The sequence below is a fragment of the Trichosurus vulpecula genome, chromosome 3 (assembly GCF_011100635.1).
Source record: "Trichosurus vulpecula isolate mTriVul1 chromosome 3, mTriVul1.pri, whole genome shotgun sequence".
NCBI lineage: Eukaryota > Metazoa > Chordata > Mammalia > Diprotodontia > Phalangeridae > Trichosurus > Trichosurus vulpecula.
The window spans coordinates 5,060,562-5,078,655 of NC_050575.1; the positions used below are offsets into that span (position 1 = coordinate 5,060,562).

The following is an 18,094-nucleotide window of genomic DNA, read 5'->3' on the forward strand; positions in this document are numbered from 1 at the left end:
GGTAGCATGGTAAGTGCCTATCTACATACCGGCTTGGAACTGTAAGGGACCTCTAAAGTCATCCAATCCAACCTGGACAAGGGGAAACCTAGTTCCTATGTAAACACTTTCAGTGAGAGAAACTTCTTTAACAAAGCAACCCAAACCCAGTTAACTTCTTGCCCCTAAATGCATAGCATCATTACAATCACATAGCAAAAATGCTCAGACACCTAAGGCAATCTGAAGGTCACCATTTCTCTATGAAGTCAAGGGGACAACAAAACTCAGTTTGAGGTGATATGAATCAATGCTGTTTTTCAGGTATTTGCCCTTTTTTAAGTCATCTAGAGAGTCAGAAAGATAGCTCTAGATATCAGACTGCTAAAAACTGGCCTGTATCTCAACAAAGCAGCAAATTCTATAAGGTAGGGTGCCAAAATTCTTATTGTATAAAAAGGCATATTGGAAAGAGTACTAAATTTGGGGTCAAGAACATGGGTTTCAGATCTTGGCTCTGCTACTTACAACCACACAATCTGTCAACAAGTTATTTTTAAGTGCCTACTGCATACCAGACATGGGGCTTGCTGGATAAACAAATACAAAAAATAAAATAATCTATTCTAATTGGGGAGACAAGTTGTTCAAATATAAATATATACAGAGATTTGAGATGAAATTTTAAATTTAAATTTAAAAACAATATTGTTGTTCTTGGGTTTTTTATTGTTGAATAAATACAAACATACAAGTAGTTCCATACAAAGTAGTTTGGGAGAAGTGAGGGCACTAGCTACTGGAAAGATCAGATACAGCTTCATGTAAAAGATGGTGCTTGAATATTATGTGTGAGGGCCAGAGAGAAAGACAGTTTGGCCAGGTGGCAGAATGTGGGAGCAGTGATTCCCTCCAACGTGAATAGAAAAATAGATTAGGCTCAGGTCGTGAAAAGCTCCAAAAATTTAGAAAACAAAGGAGTTTATGTTTTAACCTAAAGGTACTAGAGAGTCATTGGAGTGCACTGAGTAGAGGAGTCACATAGATATACACTTAAGGAAAAGTATTTTGGCAAAAGCCCACAGGAGGAGTGAGTAGTGAGAGACTGGAGGCAGAAGACCAATTAACTGGCTGTTGCAGCAACAATCTAGGCAAGAGGTGATGAGGCCTCGAATTAAGAGAGTAGGTGGGTGAGTAGAAAGAAGGGATCATATATTAACTTACAACCCCAGTGACCTAATGCAACTGACTTAAACTCAACAGGCCTCAGTTTCCTCATTGGTAAAAGGAAAGAGATTAGATAGTCCTAAATTAAGGGCTACTACAAATCTAAATCTTTTGATTGGGGCAGGAATGGGGAGGAGATGGGAGTGAGCACTAGAAGGAAGAAAGGTCTAAAGCAACCAACCCATTACTTTTTTTTTAAAAAAGCTTTATCCAGACTTTAAAAAAATACTATCATGCCTTTTAAAAAAAAGTTTATCTCCCTCTCAGACAACAATATTCTCATCCACCTGATACAGGAGGTTTCCCATGCAATCCAAATGCTGCAGCCCAAGGGCTTACCACATTAGACAGTAAAGCCAGCACTGCCCATTTCATAACACATGCTTTCTAACTCTTAGAATAGATACCATTTATACTGGCTAAGTCAGCATTTCCTCTGCTACTGACGCTAATATTATCAAACAGAGTCCTGTAATAAAAGAGTAATAGCAGCCCCACAGAGCATTTACTTATCTCCATTCTTTTAAGGATCTTTGGCTTTCTAAAGATGCATGCAAGTTAACATCCTCAAATTATTCTTATCCCTGTTTTACAACTGAGGAAACTCAGGGTCTGAGAAATAATTTGCTGGTGGTTATACAGCTAGCAAGCATTAACGTGAGGATTTGAACTCAAAATACCTGAGTTTAAGCACAACAGTCTTTCTACTATACCCCATTGCATAAAATGACAGGAAAAACCCTGTTCTCCAAGGCACCACCTAAACCCAAGAGTGAGAGGTTGCCAAAGATGATGATCATCCCTGAGGAATAAAGTCAGAGGGAACCTCCTCATTTTGATTTCTTCCACTTTTTTCATAGTTCCCTATCTGCTACATTAGTAGCACTAATTTTTCAAAGTCTTTTTTGAATTGACAGTAATCCTGGGAGAAATACGCATAGTAGAAATTTAATCTCAATTTTTACATATAAGTTAAATGAGGTTAAGAGAGTTTAAGGGACTTGGCCACGGTCACAGAAGTAGTAGCAATCCAGTAATCAATCAACCAGCAATAATGGATGGAGAAAAAGCCTTTGACAACATACAATATCCATTCCTATTAAAAACACTAGAAAGCATAGGAATCAGTGGAACCTTCTTAAAATGATAAGTACCATCTATCTAAAATGAAGAGCAAGCATTATCTCTCATGGCAATAAACTTGAAGCCTTCCTAGAAAGACCAGAGATGAAACAAAGATGTCCATTATCACCCCTATTATTCAATATTGTATTAGTAATGCCAGCTATAGCAATAAGACAAGAAAAAGAAGTTGGAGAAATAAAAATAGGCAAAAAGAAGACAAAACTATCAGTCTTTTCAGATGATATGATGGTATACTTGGAGAACCCCAGAAAATGAACTAAGAAGCTAGTTGAAATAATTAGCAACTTCAGCATAGTTGCAGGATACAAAATAAACCCATATAAATCATCAGCATTGCGATGTAATACCAACAAAACATAGCAGGAAGAGATAGAAAAGGAAATTCCATTTAAGATAAGTGCAGACAATATAAATTACTTGGGAGTCTCCCTGCCAAGACAAACTCCGGGACCATATGAACACAAACATGAAACACTCTTCACACAAATAAAAGTACATGTAAACAATTGGAGAAATAATAATTGCTCATGGGGAGACTGAGGCACTATAACAAAAATGACAATTCTGCCTGCTTATTCAGTGCCCATCAAACTACCAAAGAATTATTTTACAGAGCTAGGAAAGACAGGAAGAAAATTCATCTGGAAGGAAAAAGGTCAAGAATATCAAAGGAATCAAGAGAAAAAATGTGAAGGGAGACAACACAGCAGAACCAGATTTCAAACTATATTACGAAGCGGTAATCATCAAATAAATCTGGGGCTGGCTAAGAAATAGAGTAGTGGATCGGTGGAGCAGATTAGGTACGCAATACACAGCAATAAATGACCATAGTCATTTAGTATTTGATAAACCCAAAGATCCAAACTTGGAGGGTAAGAACTCACCATTTGACAAAATTGCTGGAAAAACTGGAAAGCAGTTTGACAGAAACTAGGCATAGCCTAACATATCACATGTTATACCAAAATAAAGTCAAATGGATAAATGATTTAGACATAAAGAATGATATCATAAGTAAATTGTGGAAGCATGGAAAAATATACCTGGCAGATCTATGGATAAGGGAAGAGCTAATAACCAAACATGAGATAGAGAAGATCATGGAAAGTAAAGTGGAATATTTTCAATACATGAAATTAAAAGGATTTTGCACAAATAAAATCAATACAGCCAAAATTAGAGGAAAACAAGAGACCAGGAAAACATTTTTACAGCACGTTTATTTGACAAAGGCCTCATTTCTCAAAGATACATAAACCTGAGTCAAGTCCATAAAAATATGAGCCCTTCCCCAATGGATAAATGATCAAGGATATGAACAAGCAGGTATCAGAAAAAGAAATCAAAGCTATCAATAATCACATGAAAAACACTGTAAATCATTATTGATTAGAGAAATGCAAATGAAAACAACTCTGAAATACCACTTCACACCTATCAGATTCACTAACATGACAGAAAAGGAAAATGACAAATGCTGGGATGTGGAAAAACTGGGACACTAGTGCATTGTTGGTAGAGTTGTAAACTGATACAACTATTCTGGAGAACAATTTGAAACCACACCCAAAGGGCTATAAAACTTTGCCTACCCTTTGACCCAGCAATACTGCTACTAGGTCTGTATCCGAAAGAGATCAAAAAGAAGGGAAAAGAACCTATTTGTACAAAAGTATTTAGAGCAGCTCTTTTTGTGGTGCCAAAAAAATGGAAATTGAGGGGATACCCATCAAATGGGGAATGACCGAACAAGTTGTGATATATGATTGTGATGGAATACTTTTGGGCTATAAAATATGATGAGCAGGATGGCTTCGGAAAAAACCTGAGAAGACTTGCGGAACCAATACAAAGTGAAGTGAGCAGAATCAGGAGAACGTTGTACACAGTAACAACAATATTGCAAGTATGACTGACTATAAAAGACTTAACTACTCTGATCAAGACAGTGAATGATCCAAGACAATTGCAAAGGACCCATGATGGAAAATACTATATACCTCCAGAGAGAAAACTGATTAAGTCTGAGGGCAGATTAAACATGCCTTTTTAAAAAACTCAAATGAAAACAACTCTGAAATACCACCTCACACCTATCATAATTTTTCTTGTTCTGTGTGGGTTTTGTTTTGCAACATGGCTAATGTGGAAATATGTTTTGCATGACCTCACATGTATAATCGATATCTTATTGCTTGCCTTCTCAATGAGTAAGAAAGGGGCAGGAGGGAGGAGGAGAACTTGAAACTCAAAGTTTTAAAAAATGAATGCTAAAATTTTTTTATGTGTAGTTAGGGAATGTTTAATGAAATAAAAAAACTTTAAATCAACAAGCATTTATTAAGATTCTACTCTATCCTAGGCACTAAGAATACAAAGACCAAAGTAAGCAGTCCCTTGCCTCATGGTTTACATAATAGCCAACATTTAGATGGCCCTTTACACAGACACCTCATTAGGTCTTATAATAATGTCTGTGAGGGTTTTACATCCACTTTACTGATGAGGAAACCAGTTAATGTCAGTTCCCATTAGAAGCAGTCTCTTCTAACTCCAGGTGTGGTGTGCTCTCCAGATCCTCACAAACAGGCCATCTAGCTGGGAGTGATCTCTTACATCCTCTCTCTTCCTTTTTCACTCCTTTTCCTCCATCTAACAACTCCCTCCCTCCTTGCCCTCCAAAACAGTGTCCTTTGTATAAAATAATTTGCCAAGAAATATATTCTGGGTCTATACGCAGGTTCCCCACCCCTGGTATAGCGACAAGAATGAAGAACGAGTAACACTTATTAACTTGACCATTTAGCGAGCTGTGGGACATTTGGATATCTACTTAACCTATTTTGGTCTTAGTTTCCTCACCTGTAAAATGAAAGGATTGGACCAGACATCTCTAGATTATTATCTTTCAGAGAGACAGCTTTATTAAAGGTCACAAACACCAGCAAAGATCAACCTACCAATTAGTCCCACAATAAGCCACAAAAATAATCTGTGACACACATTTGGTCCGTAATCACAAACTGTGTTGTCTTGTGCTGCTTGCTGTCTAATAGTTTCATACCTGTTAGTTCTGTCTCCCCAACTGAAGAGGTCATGGAAGTGACAAGCAGAGGGCCTGGATTCAGGGGGCCTGGCTTCCACTCTGACAACTGCTAGAGATGTGGCAAATCACTTCATCTTTCTGAACCTCAGTTTCCTCATCTGTAAAAACAGAAGAATATTACCTAGATGAAGAAATCTTTCATTCTGTATATCCCCAGCACCTAGTGCAACACCATAGCACTTAGCGCAACACCATAGCAGGTGCTTAATGAATGTTTATTATTTGAGGGATCGACTGTCTGTTTTAAGGTGCTTGGAGAAGAGATGTTTTGTAAACTTTTCAAAGTTCTCATGTATAAATACAAGATACCAGCATGAGATATTGAGAATTGGCTTGGAGTCAGTGGTCCTGGGAACAAAATATTGTTCACGTGGCTGTAAAATGACAGTAATGCTGTTTACATTTGTAAGCAAAGTGTTCTGTAAACTTTAAACAGTTCTATTTAAAGCTATAAATGACTTTGGAGAAGGAGATCTTAAACTTATTATGTATCATGGACCCCTTTGGCAGTCTGGTGAAGCCTATGGACTCCTCGGAATAATGGTTCTGAATGCATAAAGTAGAAAACAAAGGCACACAAAGGAAATAAATTATATTGAAATATAGTTAGCAAAACATTAAAAAAAAAGGCCACATTCATGGACTCCAGGTTAAGAACCCCTGCCTTAGTGATTACATAGGATAAATGACTAGAATGAGACCAGAGAAATGAAGTAACTTGCCCAAGGTCACACAGAGACAAAGCAGGGCTATGAAACCTAGTCTTCTATCTCTACCTGGTGCTTATTAGAACAATGGACTGTTATAATTGTAACTTCCTTGAGGACAAATGCTTTGTTTTTCACCTACATTAGAGCTGGGTTGTCAGCATACTGTAAGGAGCCCAATAAACAGATATAATTTAAGAGGGCTATACCTTTATGTCCATTTTACAGAAAGAAAACCTGAGGCAGAAAATAGGCTGAATAAACCACTTGGAATTACACAAGCAGCAAGACTCATTATAAGACCTGATAAACAAAAGTGAGGGTTTTCTTATTAAAACTAATAACAAATAGCTAATCGCTTAGGAACTCTGTCCTTTAAGCACCTTAGGTACACAGAGGCACCAAAGAATCAGGCAAGACTTGAAACTAGGTTAAATAAGTTTTTTTCCTTGAGCAAAAAGAGCACACGAACCTACCCCAAATGAACTCCATTGTAATCATGGTAACAAAATTTTCTCTTAAAATTCCTGTTGGGATTTCCAAGAGTCGAATTCAGTCAATCCAATAAACATTTATAAAGAGCCTACTATGTGTCCGGTACTGTGCTAAGCACTGGAAATACAATTAATAAAAAGAAAAAACAGTCCTTCACCCCATTGGAACATAAACTCGGGAGTTTACCATCTAATAATGGGGAGAGCCAACACACAGAAGGAGGCAGGAAAAGGGGAAGGAGCTAAGAAAGGGTGAAGGAGCTATTTGGCACACATTTGATTTACAGGACTTTCCCCCCACCCCCAACATACACACACAGAGCCATCTTAAATGAAGAAGAGGAGACGCTACTGACCTCCGGCAAATGCGAAGACACAGAGAAGACTACCAGGTGACCTACCCTAATCTGAAGCACTCTAATCTCATTACCAATCTCTTCAACCATTCAGTCTCTATTTAATGAGTTACTTTTAAACTGCTGTCCACAAGCAAAAGGTGCCTTTGGGGTTACTATACTGACCAAACTTTGTTATCTCCCTGTTCTCCTGGCACAGGGCTCTCCACCGAAGCCATGGACATAATAAACATTTGTTGAATTGAGTTGTAAAATGTTGTGGGTATCTTGGCACACTGCTCTGAATTCAGACAAGTTGGTGCTAGTGAAAGTCAAGAAGCTAGGTTCTGAATCTTGGCTGGGACACTCGTCTCTGACCCTGGGTAACTAACTTCACACCATTCAGAGGTTTGTCACCTTTAAGATGAAGAGAATAACACGTGCACTACCTAATTCATTGTTGGGTTGTTGACAACAAAGTTGTGTGCAGAAAATAAGACAACTAGGTGGTGCAGCGGATAGATGACTTGTCCTGAAGTCAGGAAGACTTTCGTTCGGAATCCAGTCTCTTGCTAGCTGTGTGATCCTGGGCAAGTCACTTAACCTGTCTGCCTCAGTTTCCTTGTCTCTAAAATGGGGAGAATAATAGCACCTACCTCCCAGGGTTGCTGTGAGGATTAAATGACATAGTGATTGTAGCACAGTTTCTGGCACATAGTTAACCCTATGTAAACGTCAGCTGTTGCTCCTGCTGCCGCTGCTGCTACTACTACTTACTACCACCACCACCAGCATTACTGCTACCTGTATGACCCTGGGGAAGTTACTTAACCTCTGTCTGCCTCAGTTTCTTCATCTATTAAGTGCAGAAGATAATAGTACCTACCTCCCAGGGTTGTTGTAGGGATGAAATGATGTAATAGTTATAAAGGGTAAATGGTTATAAAGCCCAGTGCCTGGTAAATAATAAGTACCATATAAATGTCAGCTGTTATTATTATCAAAAATGTGGCACATAAATGTGGGTCATGAGATCTTAACTTGGAGGTATAACACTGAGGCTCTTTGCACTACTGGTTTGTTTTTAAAGATTAGGAATAGTGGGCATACAATCCTGGCAAGGTACACGTCATGCTGCAAGGATATCTTCTAAAAGGTCCCACTAGAAGATCTCCATTCAACTCCAGAAAGTCGAAGAAGGACCTTCCTTCACCTTGTTCCTATGAATCGATATTCCACAGGGGCCGAGAGCTTGGCAGTGATAATAATATTGGCTCCCATTTATACGGCATTTTAAGATTTGCAAAGCACTTTTCCATAGGTTAACTCTTTTGATCCTCGACCCAGCTTAAGTGAATTACCCAGGGTCACATAGATAGTCAGTGTCTGAGGCAGGATAGGAACTGAAGCCTTCCTGACTCCAGATCCCATACACTAACCGCTGTGGCACCCCACTGCTTGCATTTCTATGGTATGTACTATCAACTACATTTTATAGATGGGGAAACAGGCTCAGAAGGGTTAAGTGACTTGCCTGAAGTCAAAAAGCTGGTAAGTGGCTCCAAACCAAGTCTCCTGACTGCAACTCCACTATTTATCCCATCCGGGCCCTTGAGAATATATGCTAATCTTAAACTCATTATCAGAAGTTGATGAATGTTTTTCTTCACTGCTTAGTTTCCTGCCTAATTTTCCTGTGTGATACATATGAATACAAGTGATTGCCTAATATCTTTTAATAAAGAGTTAAACAGCCTTTGGAGGGAGGGCAGCTCACACACTACTCTAATTTAGAGTCAGAAACACCTTCAGGTTTTCACAAGACATCATTTGTGTGGGGGTGCAATCAAAGCCTGGGACACATCAAAGATATAAACCAGTTAGGCCTGAAGCAATTTTCTTTACTAACAATTAGAAGAGCTAATTCGACTAAAGACAACATTCTTAAACAAACAAACAAAAGAATACTTCGGCAGGGAAGTCACCTTCAATAATAATTAGCTGGCAAGAGGAAACTCAAGGCCAGTAACAGCATCACAAAAACAATCCCGGACATGGAATCAATTAACAAGCACGTATCCAGCTCCCGTGGCGTGCCAGGCTCCGGGGTAGGCGCTGGAGATACAAAGGAAAAAAAGATCCCTGCCTTCAAGGGCATTCACATTCTATCTGACGGGGCCTTGGAGGCCATCTACTTAGAATGCCCTCCACCACACCCCAGTTTTTCCTGAAGACACCTAATGAGTAGGAATCCCCTATTTTTACCCCACAAAATCAAGAGTCCAGCCTATTTGCCTGAAGTAGTTTCTCTCCCCCCACCCCTTCAGGAAATTTAATGCCTGAAAAAAGGCCTCTTTAACTTAACGTGTTAAAGGCCTAGTCTGCACAAAGAAAGCGAGGCTGTTGTCCTGCGATACTAATGCGAGGCAGCTGTGTGACCTGGGACGAGCCTCAATCAATCCCTCCGAGATCCAGTTTTCTCATCTTAAAAGGAGATATTAGTACTTGAAATACCTACCTCATGGTGTTGTGAGGAAATTGCAGTTACATAAATGTGAGTTGTTACCATTGTCTTACACAAATGGAATTCATTCAACAAAAATAACGAATTTTAACCTCATATCATTCAGGGCCCTGGACCAGATATTGTATGGAACAAGGATTTATTTAGTGCCTCCGATGTGCCAGGCACTGTGCTAGGCACTTTACAAATATTATCTCATTTGCCCTCACAACAACCGGGGGAGATAGGTGATGTTATTAACCTCAATTTACACTTGAGGAAACTGAGGCAGGTAGAGGATGTGACTTGCCCAGGGCCACACACAGTTAGTGAATGTCTGTGGCTGGACTTGAACTTGGGTGTTCCAATCTTGTAGGCCCAGTACTCCATCCACTGCAGCCCCTAGGTACCTAAACATCTTTTTAAAAGGAAAGATAAGACACAATCCTATACTTTGGCATAGTAGGAAGGGATGATAGAGACATAAATAACTACAATGCAAATTAAAATTTGGGTGTGCAAAGGGGATAGAGGTCTGGACCTGCAGTCCAAATATGGCCTCAGACACTTACTAGCTGTGTCATTGAATCTGTCTGCCTCAGTTTCCTCAACTACAGAACGGCAATCGTAACAGCACCTATCTCCTAGGGTTGTTGCGAGGGTCAAATGAGATAATATCTGTAAAGTGCTTGGTACAGTGCTGGCACATAGTAGGTACTTAAAAATTCCTCCCTCCCTCCTTCCTTCCTCCCTTTTTCCTTCCTTTCTTCCTCCCTCCTTTCTCCTTCCCTCCCTCTCTTCCTTCCTTTCTTCCCTCCCTCCCTCCCTCTGTAAGTGCTATGAGGAATCTCTGGCTATTATCCTCCTATAACCTGACATCAAGTTTAGACAAGGGGAAGATGAGAGTTATGCTTTCCCAAAGTCTTGTGCCTGTAATAACCACTTCTGTGAAGCATTGTACATTTCTCTAAGTTGCTCATTATTATAATTACATGTACGTATATAAACAGCTTTTGCATATCATTTGATCCTCCTAACTCACACCTAAGATAGTTAAGATATATGATTCACCATGGTACAGATGAGGAGGAGCCTAGGCCTCAAGTGACCTGTTAAAAGTCCTATGCCCGGTGAGGACGATGCTGGGGTTCACACCCAGTCCTTGTGACTTCTGGAGGTACAGCCTGTCCTATAGTATTTGACAATCAGTTACACTGTCACTGGTTAAACTCTGACCTAGAGGTCCTTAGGAAAAGATGGGTTAGACCATTGAAGCAGGATAGACCCTGGGCAAGAATACGATGAACTAGATGTACTTGGAGGTCCTTTTCAACTCAAAAATACTACCTATCTAGTCTCTTTATTTAACAGGCTTCTGGCTAAAAGCCCCGCTTCCTTTTACTTTTGGGTAAGATCCTAACTCTCTCCCAACGCTAAAGAACCCTGTGCCTACTGACCAAATTAAGATTCAGGGGTTCAGATCCTATTTCTGTCACTTATCTTGGTCAAATCACTTAATCTCTCTGGGCCTCAGTTTTCTCATCCATAAAATGGTGGGGGATGGGTGAGGCTAGATGAACTTTAAGGTCCCTTTGATCTCAGTATCTAAGAGCCTATGATTCTATGGTTCTTTGAGTACACTGAAGCCAGGAAAGGAATTATCTTCTGCCTGGTATTTAAAGCTCTTCACAGTGTGCCCCATTCCTGACATTGGTCTTCTTATACCTTACTCCTCTCCACAAAGTCTTCAGTACAGTTAAGCTGGTCTATTTGCTGGCCCTTGCACATGATGCTCCATCTCCTACTGCCTTGTCTTTGTATCCACTGCCCCTCGTGCCTGGAATGCACTCCCTCTTAACATCTACCCCTTAAGTTTCCCTGGCTTCCTTCAAGCCTCAGTTCAAATTCCACCTTCTTCAGGAGGCCTTTCCTACTCTCTCTCTCCATCCCAACCCCTCCCAGTGCCTTCACCTCCAAGATTGCTTTCCATCTACTCAGGCTATATCATCAATTACTCATGGGTAGGCTGAGCTAATATAATAAAAATGACAATTCTACCTAAATTAATTTACTTATTTGGTGCCATAATCAAACTATCAAAAATTATTTTAGAGAGCTAGGCAAAATAATAACAAAATTCATATGGAAGAACAAAAGGGCCAGAATATCAAAGGAATTAATGAAAAGAAATGCTAGGGAAGGTGGCCTAGCCATACCAGACCTTAAACTGTATTATAAAGCAGCAAGCATCAAAACTACTTGGTACTGGCTAAGAAACAGAGTGGTGGATCAGTGGAATAGGTTAGGTACATAAGACAGAGACTATAATAATCTACTGTTTGATAAACCCAAAGACTCCAGCTCCTGGGATAAGAACTCACAATTGACAAAAACTGCTGGAAAAACTGGAAAGTAATATGGCGGAAACTAGGCATAGACCAACATCTTACACAAAGTCAAACTGATTTAGATATAAAAGCCAATACTCTAAGCAAACTAGGAGAGCAAGGAATAGTTTACCTGTCAGATTTATGGAGAATGGAAGAATTTATGGCCAAACAAGAGATAGAGAACATCATGAAATGCAAAATGAATAATTTTGATTACATTAAACTGAAATCCTTTAAGAACACCAAACCAATGTGTACAGGTGATCGTGGCATTGTGGGTAAAGAGGTTGCTTAACTTCTGTCTGAGTGGCCCATATCATCCCCAGTATACCTGACCACGTACAGAATTGGCTTAAGTGGCTGTGAAAAACAGGAACTTCTGCTCTTATCTGGAAAATAGAGATAGCTGAGGAAGGAAGAAGGGAGACTATAATTCAGTAGGTCGAGCATGTCTATGAGTCAGGAGACTTGGCTTCTAGTCCTGTCTCTGCCACTAACTTGTGTAACCTTAAACAAGCCACTTCATCTTTTTCAGCCTCACAGATCATCCAATCTAATCTTCTCCTTTGGAGAATGAAGAAAACAAGATTCTTCCCAGCTTTAACATTCTTTAAGGTTTAAAGAATATTTTCCTCACAACTCTATGAGCCTAGTAATGTGAGGATTATTATTCCATTTGACAGATGAGGAAACTCAGATTGAAAGATTTAAGTGACTTGTCCAGGGTCACAAAGTTGGAAAGTGTCCAACAGAGATTTGAACCCATCTGGGGATCCAGCATGCTTTCCTCTTCACAAACAGAGAGCCGAGTTTAACTAGGGTAATGTCCTTTCCCACTCTTTGGTCTTTATGTGTTTCTTTTGTAAAAGGAAAAAGGCTGGACTAGATGACCTCTGATCACTTCCCAATCTGGATCCTATAATCTAGTGAGATGTTATTGACCCCTCTTAATCCCCCATAAGAAAAAGACATGAATTTTAAAATATATTTCCTCTAGTGCACGCTGACCCTGCACAAATTTACCTATTCTTATAACCTGGCTCCTTCCTGGGACCAAAGGACACATTTTCAAAATAGGGGACGTGACATGTGTTAGAAATTGGAGCTATTGGAGCAAACAAATTGAATGGACCTATAAACAAAGCTTTCACTTATGATGATGATGACCTTGTAACGAATTAAGCTAACCCACTGTCTGTGTTTTAATCTCAGGTCAGCCATTTATTTGCTCTTTGACCTTGGAGAAGATACTCTCTTCCTCCTCAATTTTCCCTCCTTAAAAAAAGAATGGATTGGACATAGGATTTTCTAAGAGAAACACTGTGATCCTCTTCTCTCATTAATAAGACCAAATCATAAAAGACTGTGTTTGGGTCAAGGTGGGGGAGGGATTAAGGAACACGGGAGAGGCACGGGAATATTCACAAACATAATAAATAAAGGATCAGATTATAAAGTATTTCCTTAATGAGAAATACTTCACAGAATCTCAGAATTAGAAGAGTACTTGGAACCAAAACTATATCTAAACAAGATTCTCCTTTACAATACACTCAACAAGGGGTCATCCATGCTTTGCTTAAGTACAGGACCTGCCTCATCAGCTCATTCCATCCACTGTGGGATAGCACTAATTATTAGCAAGCATTTCTTTCCATAAAGACTGAAAATGCCTCTTTGCAATATCTACCCATTGTTCCTAGTTCTTCCCCTCTGAGGCCAAGCAAAAAATAAAAGTCGAATTTCTCTTGCTCACGTAGTTCTTCAAATCTTTGGGGATAGCTATGTATTTCCCCTAATCTTTTCTTCTCCAGACAAAATATTTCCATTTCCTTCAACCAACTTTCATAATGAATTTGAGCCCTTCCCATCCTGGTTGCCCTGCTCTGGAAGTGATTCAATTTATCAATGGCCTTCCTAAAAATTACTTCCCCAAACTGAACATAACATTACAAGTATAGCTTGAGTACTATGAATTCCTTAGTCCTGGACTCTCCCCCTCTCTTAATGTGGCCCAAGTCTACATTAACTTTGGCTGTTTTATTGTCCTGATTCATACTGAGATTTGGTCCCTAAAACCTCCACAACTTTTACAGCTGAACAGTTGGCCACTTCTTACCCTTTCTGTTCTCCTAGTTTATCCATTACTCCTACCCCTCCCCCCAGTAAAACAAATCTGATCCTACTTTCAAATGATAACAAACCAAGTACGAGAAAGCAGCTGCCACCTCCCCCACCCCAACTGGCTCTACTCATCCCCTCTCCCCCCCAATAAAACATCATCAGTTCTTTTAATTGATACCTCTACGGCAAAGTCTTCAACTCAATTATGTGGAAGCAGCTTTGTGCAGTGAAAAGAGCCCTAGAAAAGTCAGACGTTACAGTTCTGCTTCCACTTACAAGTTCTGTGGCCTTAAACATTGATTGTAATTCATATCTCCATAGAAATGTACAGACCTTTGCAGTAGATATAGCAAGTATAATTCCCCCCATTTTACAAATGATGAAACTGAGGCTCGGAGTGGTGAAATGATTTGCCCATGATCCCAGATTTAAGTAGCAAATCAAGGCTGGGAGCCCAGGTTTCTAGTGTCAGACCCAATGAACTTCCCACTACAACATCACATCTGAACTTTATTTTCTTCATCCATGAGTTCTTGCACTATCCACTTAACAGGTTTGTTTTGAGCCTCAAAAGTGCAAGTGTTTATAAATTGCAGCATTCTGTAAATACAAATGCAGCATTCTTCAAATAGATATTATATGCCATGTTACACTGTTACAACCTATCAGCAGCATGTGGAGGCGAGGGAGATCACTTATATCAATACTGTTCCATTGAGGGATAATTCGGTAATATTGAAAAGTTAGAGAGGAACACTCTGCTCAAGAATGATTGACCTTCTAAGTAATAATCAGTCTTTCTCAGCTGCCTAGAGTTTCGTTATGCAGAAACATTTGAGGAAAGATACTCCCAACATTGTATCAGGCAGAGTTCCTTTAAAAACAAAGGACTACCCCAGAGTGAGTCAGCCTACATGGTTATTTCAGCTCATTTCACTTGGGAGTAGTTCAGCTTTGTCCAAAACTCAAACAAAACTCATGCTTTAGTAAGAGATTAAAAATAAAATGCCAAGAGAGCCCCACCTTAAGTCACATGACTTGGGGTAATGTGGGAATCACAGGTCCAGTCACTATCCTTATTTCATTTCACAGAAGAGGAAAGAGCAGCCCAGAAATGAGAGGTGAGTTGACCAGGGTTACTTAGATTCAAAGCCATTAAGGAGCGATGTGGGCATTCAGACCCAGGTCAGTGGACTCCAAATCCAATGCTTTTCCTATTACACTAGACCTGGGGTTTTTAACCTTTTTGTGTGTGACAGGGATGCGCCTTTCCCTTTGGCCATCTAATGAAGCCTATGAAGCCTTTCTTAGGATGATGCTTTTCACAAATGAATAAGATACAATAAGTAGGATTTTTTAAAAAATATATCAAAATACTGCTATCAAAAAAAGTTTTTTTAAACGTTCACAGATTCTAAAGTAAAAAACTCTTCATTAGACTCATGTCGCATGAGCTGAGGCTTTTTTGGTTTCCAAAATTCAGGGATCAAGTATTCTTTAGTGAATACTGTGAAAAGGGGCAGGATTGGACAGAAAATGAACCCCCTTTAAAGTATTATTCTGGATCTGACCATGAGAAATGAACGATGTTGATAAATACAAGCATTAACAATTGCTGTTTTCCCATCCACCTTCCTTTCAGCTGTGTCCTGCAGTTCCAGAATTCTAGTCTAAAAGAATGAGAGTGTGAATGATAAAAAGTCCTCTTTTATTTATGTGTTACACTTGTACTTAAGCTAACATTTCTGACTACCAAGACTTAAGAATGTGCCAAATATTGTATCCACATCCTTTAATAGTTTTTCCTTTTAAGTTCTGGTTGAGTCTGTGTTCTTTGTGATTATAGGGATCTGATTTTTTAAAAAATCCTGATTAAATCATTTTAATTGCATTTTCCCAAGGATATGATGCCTAGTTGTGCCACTGACTTCCTCTCTCTGGGCTTCCATTTCCCAATCTGTAAAATGGAGTTAGTAACACTTGTACTCCCTACCTTATCATTTCCCTCCTGGATGACTGAAAGGGCCTGCTGGTTGGTCTTCCTGCCTCAGGCTTCTCACCTCACTAGTCCATCCTCTGCTTAGCTAAGTGATTTTCCTAAAGCCCAGATCTGACCTTGTCCCTCCCATACTCCATAAATTCCAGTAGTTCCCTCTTATCTCCAGAGTTAGATACAAAATCCTCTGTTTAGCTTTTAAAGCCCTTCACAGCTTGGTTCCTTCCTTCCTTCCTTCCTTCCTTCCTTCCTTCCTTCCTCTCCCTTCTTCTTACAATTTGCTCCCCTCTACATTCTCCATGACCTGGCAATAGCGATCCTCTGGTTGTAGCCTAACAGTACCCTTTTCTCCTAACTGCACCTTTTCACTGGCTACTTCCCATACTTGGAATTCTCTCCTTCGCCTCTGCCTCCTGGTTTCCTTCAAGACACCTCATATCGCACCTTCTGCAGGGAGACCTTTCCCTGTCTCTGCCCCACTCCTGCTTACCAGTGCCCAATTTACCCAGTAACTATTTTGTGTGGTTAGTTGCTTGTATGCTACTTCTCCTGTGAGCTCCTTGAGGGCAGGCAAAGTTTTTGCCTTTCTTTGAATTGTAGTGCTTAATACAATGACTGGCACTAGGAAACATTTAATAAATGCTTATTGACTTGTTAACTTGACTCGTAGGCCTGTTGTAAAGAAACAAACCTTGGCAAACTTTAAAAGCATGGTCGAAATGATAGTTATCTGATTATTTTAATTCATTACAATTGTCACTGTAGTAAAAAATCTCTGAAAGTCACAGAAAGTGAGAAGCCGCACAAAGTGGAAGAGTGTAGGTTTAAGATATCACAAGTCCTCTCCTATATCATAGATGTGTGCCCTGACACATATAGCCTGTGGACCTGTGGTGGGTACAGGTGGAACAGACAGGATGGTGATGACTTACTGCATTTTCCTAGACAGTGAATACCTAAGTGGGCTGATATCTGAACAACTGGTTCATATTTTGTGAACTCCAAATACATGGTGAATTACCACAATCTTTTGGCATCACCCAGAAGGATAGCCTTCCCCACCCCATCCCCAACTTAGGGAGAATTTCTTCTTGTATTAAAGCCACCTATCCTTACTTCATGGAGTTGTGAGGAGAAAGCTCTGTAAGCATTCAAGGGCTATCTAGAGGTGAGCTATGAGAAGGTTGATAACAATCGCATCCAATAGTCCTGGGACTCAGTTCTTCCCAGAGGGTCCGTTAAGGTTCCTGATGCTTGGATACTTTCCTGCCAGACAGACCATGAACAACTAAAGTGGTATAGAGAATTGTAGGAGAAACCACTAAGGAGGATCTGTGCCGTATAGCAATCTGTGATGATCCCGGAGGTAAGCAATCCTTAATAATCCCAGAATTTTAGGAAGAACATCCTTAGAGGCCATCTAGGCCAACCCCTTCACTTTATAAAAGAGAAAATGGAGAAGTGAAGGAATTTGACATAGAATGCTAGGTTTGGCGTCAGGAAGACCCAAATTCAAATCTAGTCTCAGACATTGTGTGACCCTAAGCAAGTCACTTAAGTCTGTTTGCCTCAGTTTCCTAATGTATAAAATGAACTGGAGAAGGAAATGGCAAACCACTCCAGTATCTTTGCCAAGAAAACTCCAAATGGGGTCACAGAGAGTCAGGCATGACTGAGAAAACTGAATAACAACTGACAGAGTGAGCGAGCTAGTGGTAGAAGGTCAGATAATAGAACCCAGTGATCCTGACTCCCAATGCAGTCAAAGAACAGAATAATATATTGAAATATATAAATATATATATAAAGTGTCAAACATGTGACCCATGTAGCCAGCAACACTCCTGAGTGTGGCCTGGCCAATCAGATTAAAATATATTTGGGAAATATTTAACAAAATAAAAAAATATAATAATACATAGATAAGATTATGTTTTAAGACTAAGTCAATATGTAGTCTGCAGGGATCCTTACGTATGGACTGGTAGCCCCTATTTCTATTTAAGTTTGAGCCACTGGTGTAAAAAGCAACACCAAGGACACCAAAGGAGAAGGTCCAGTCATATAGCAATAGCTAGGGATCA

General features: G+C 39.7%; 1 protein-coding gene across 2 annotated transcripts in view; it reads right to left on the bottom strand.

Annotated features, from left to right (window-relative positions):
• The window catches only part of SYNE3 (spectrin repeat containing nuclear envelope family member 3), a 182,492-nt gene that overhangs the window by 154,745 nt on the left and 9,653 nt on the right, over positions 1-18,094 (bottom strand). Inside the window, exon 2 of one of the 2 annotated variants that reach the window (XM_036749666.1) lies at positions 5,420-5,559. The exons of the other annotated variant lie outside the window; for it this stretch is intronic. Coding sequence (XP_036605561.1) covers positions 5,420-5,453 — 34 coding nt within the window. The 5' untranslated portion in view covers positions 5,454-5,559. The remainder of the gene's footprint in view (positions 1-5,419; positions 5,560-18,094) is intronic. 2 annotated transcript variants of the gene reach the window in all.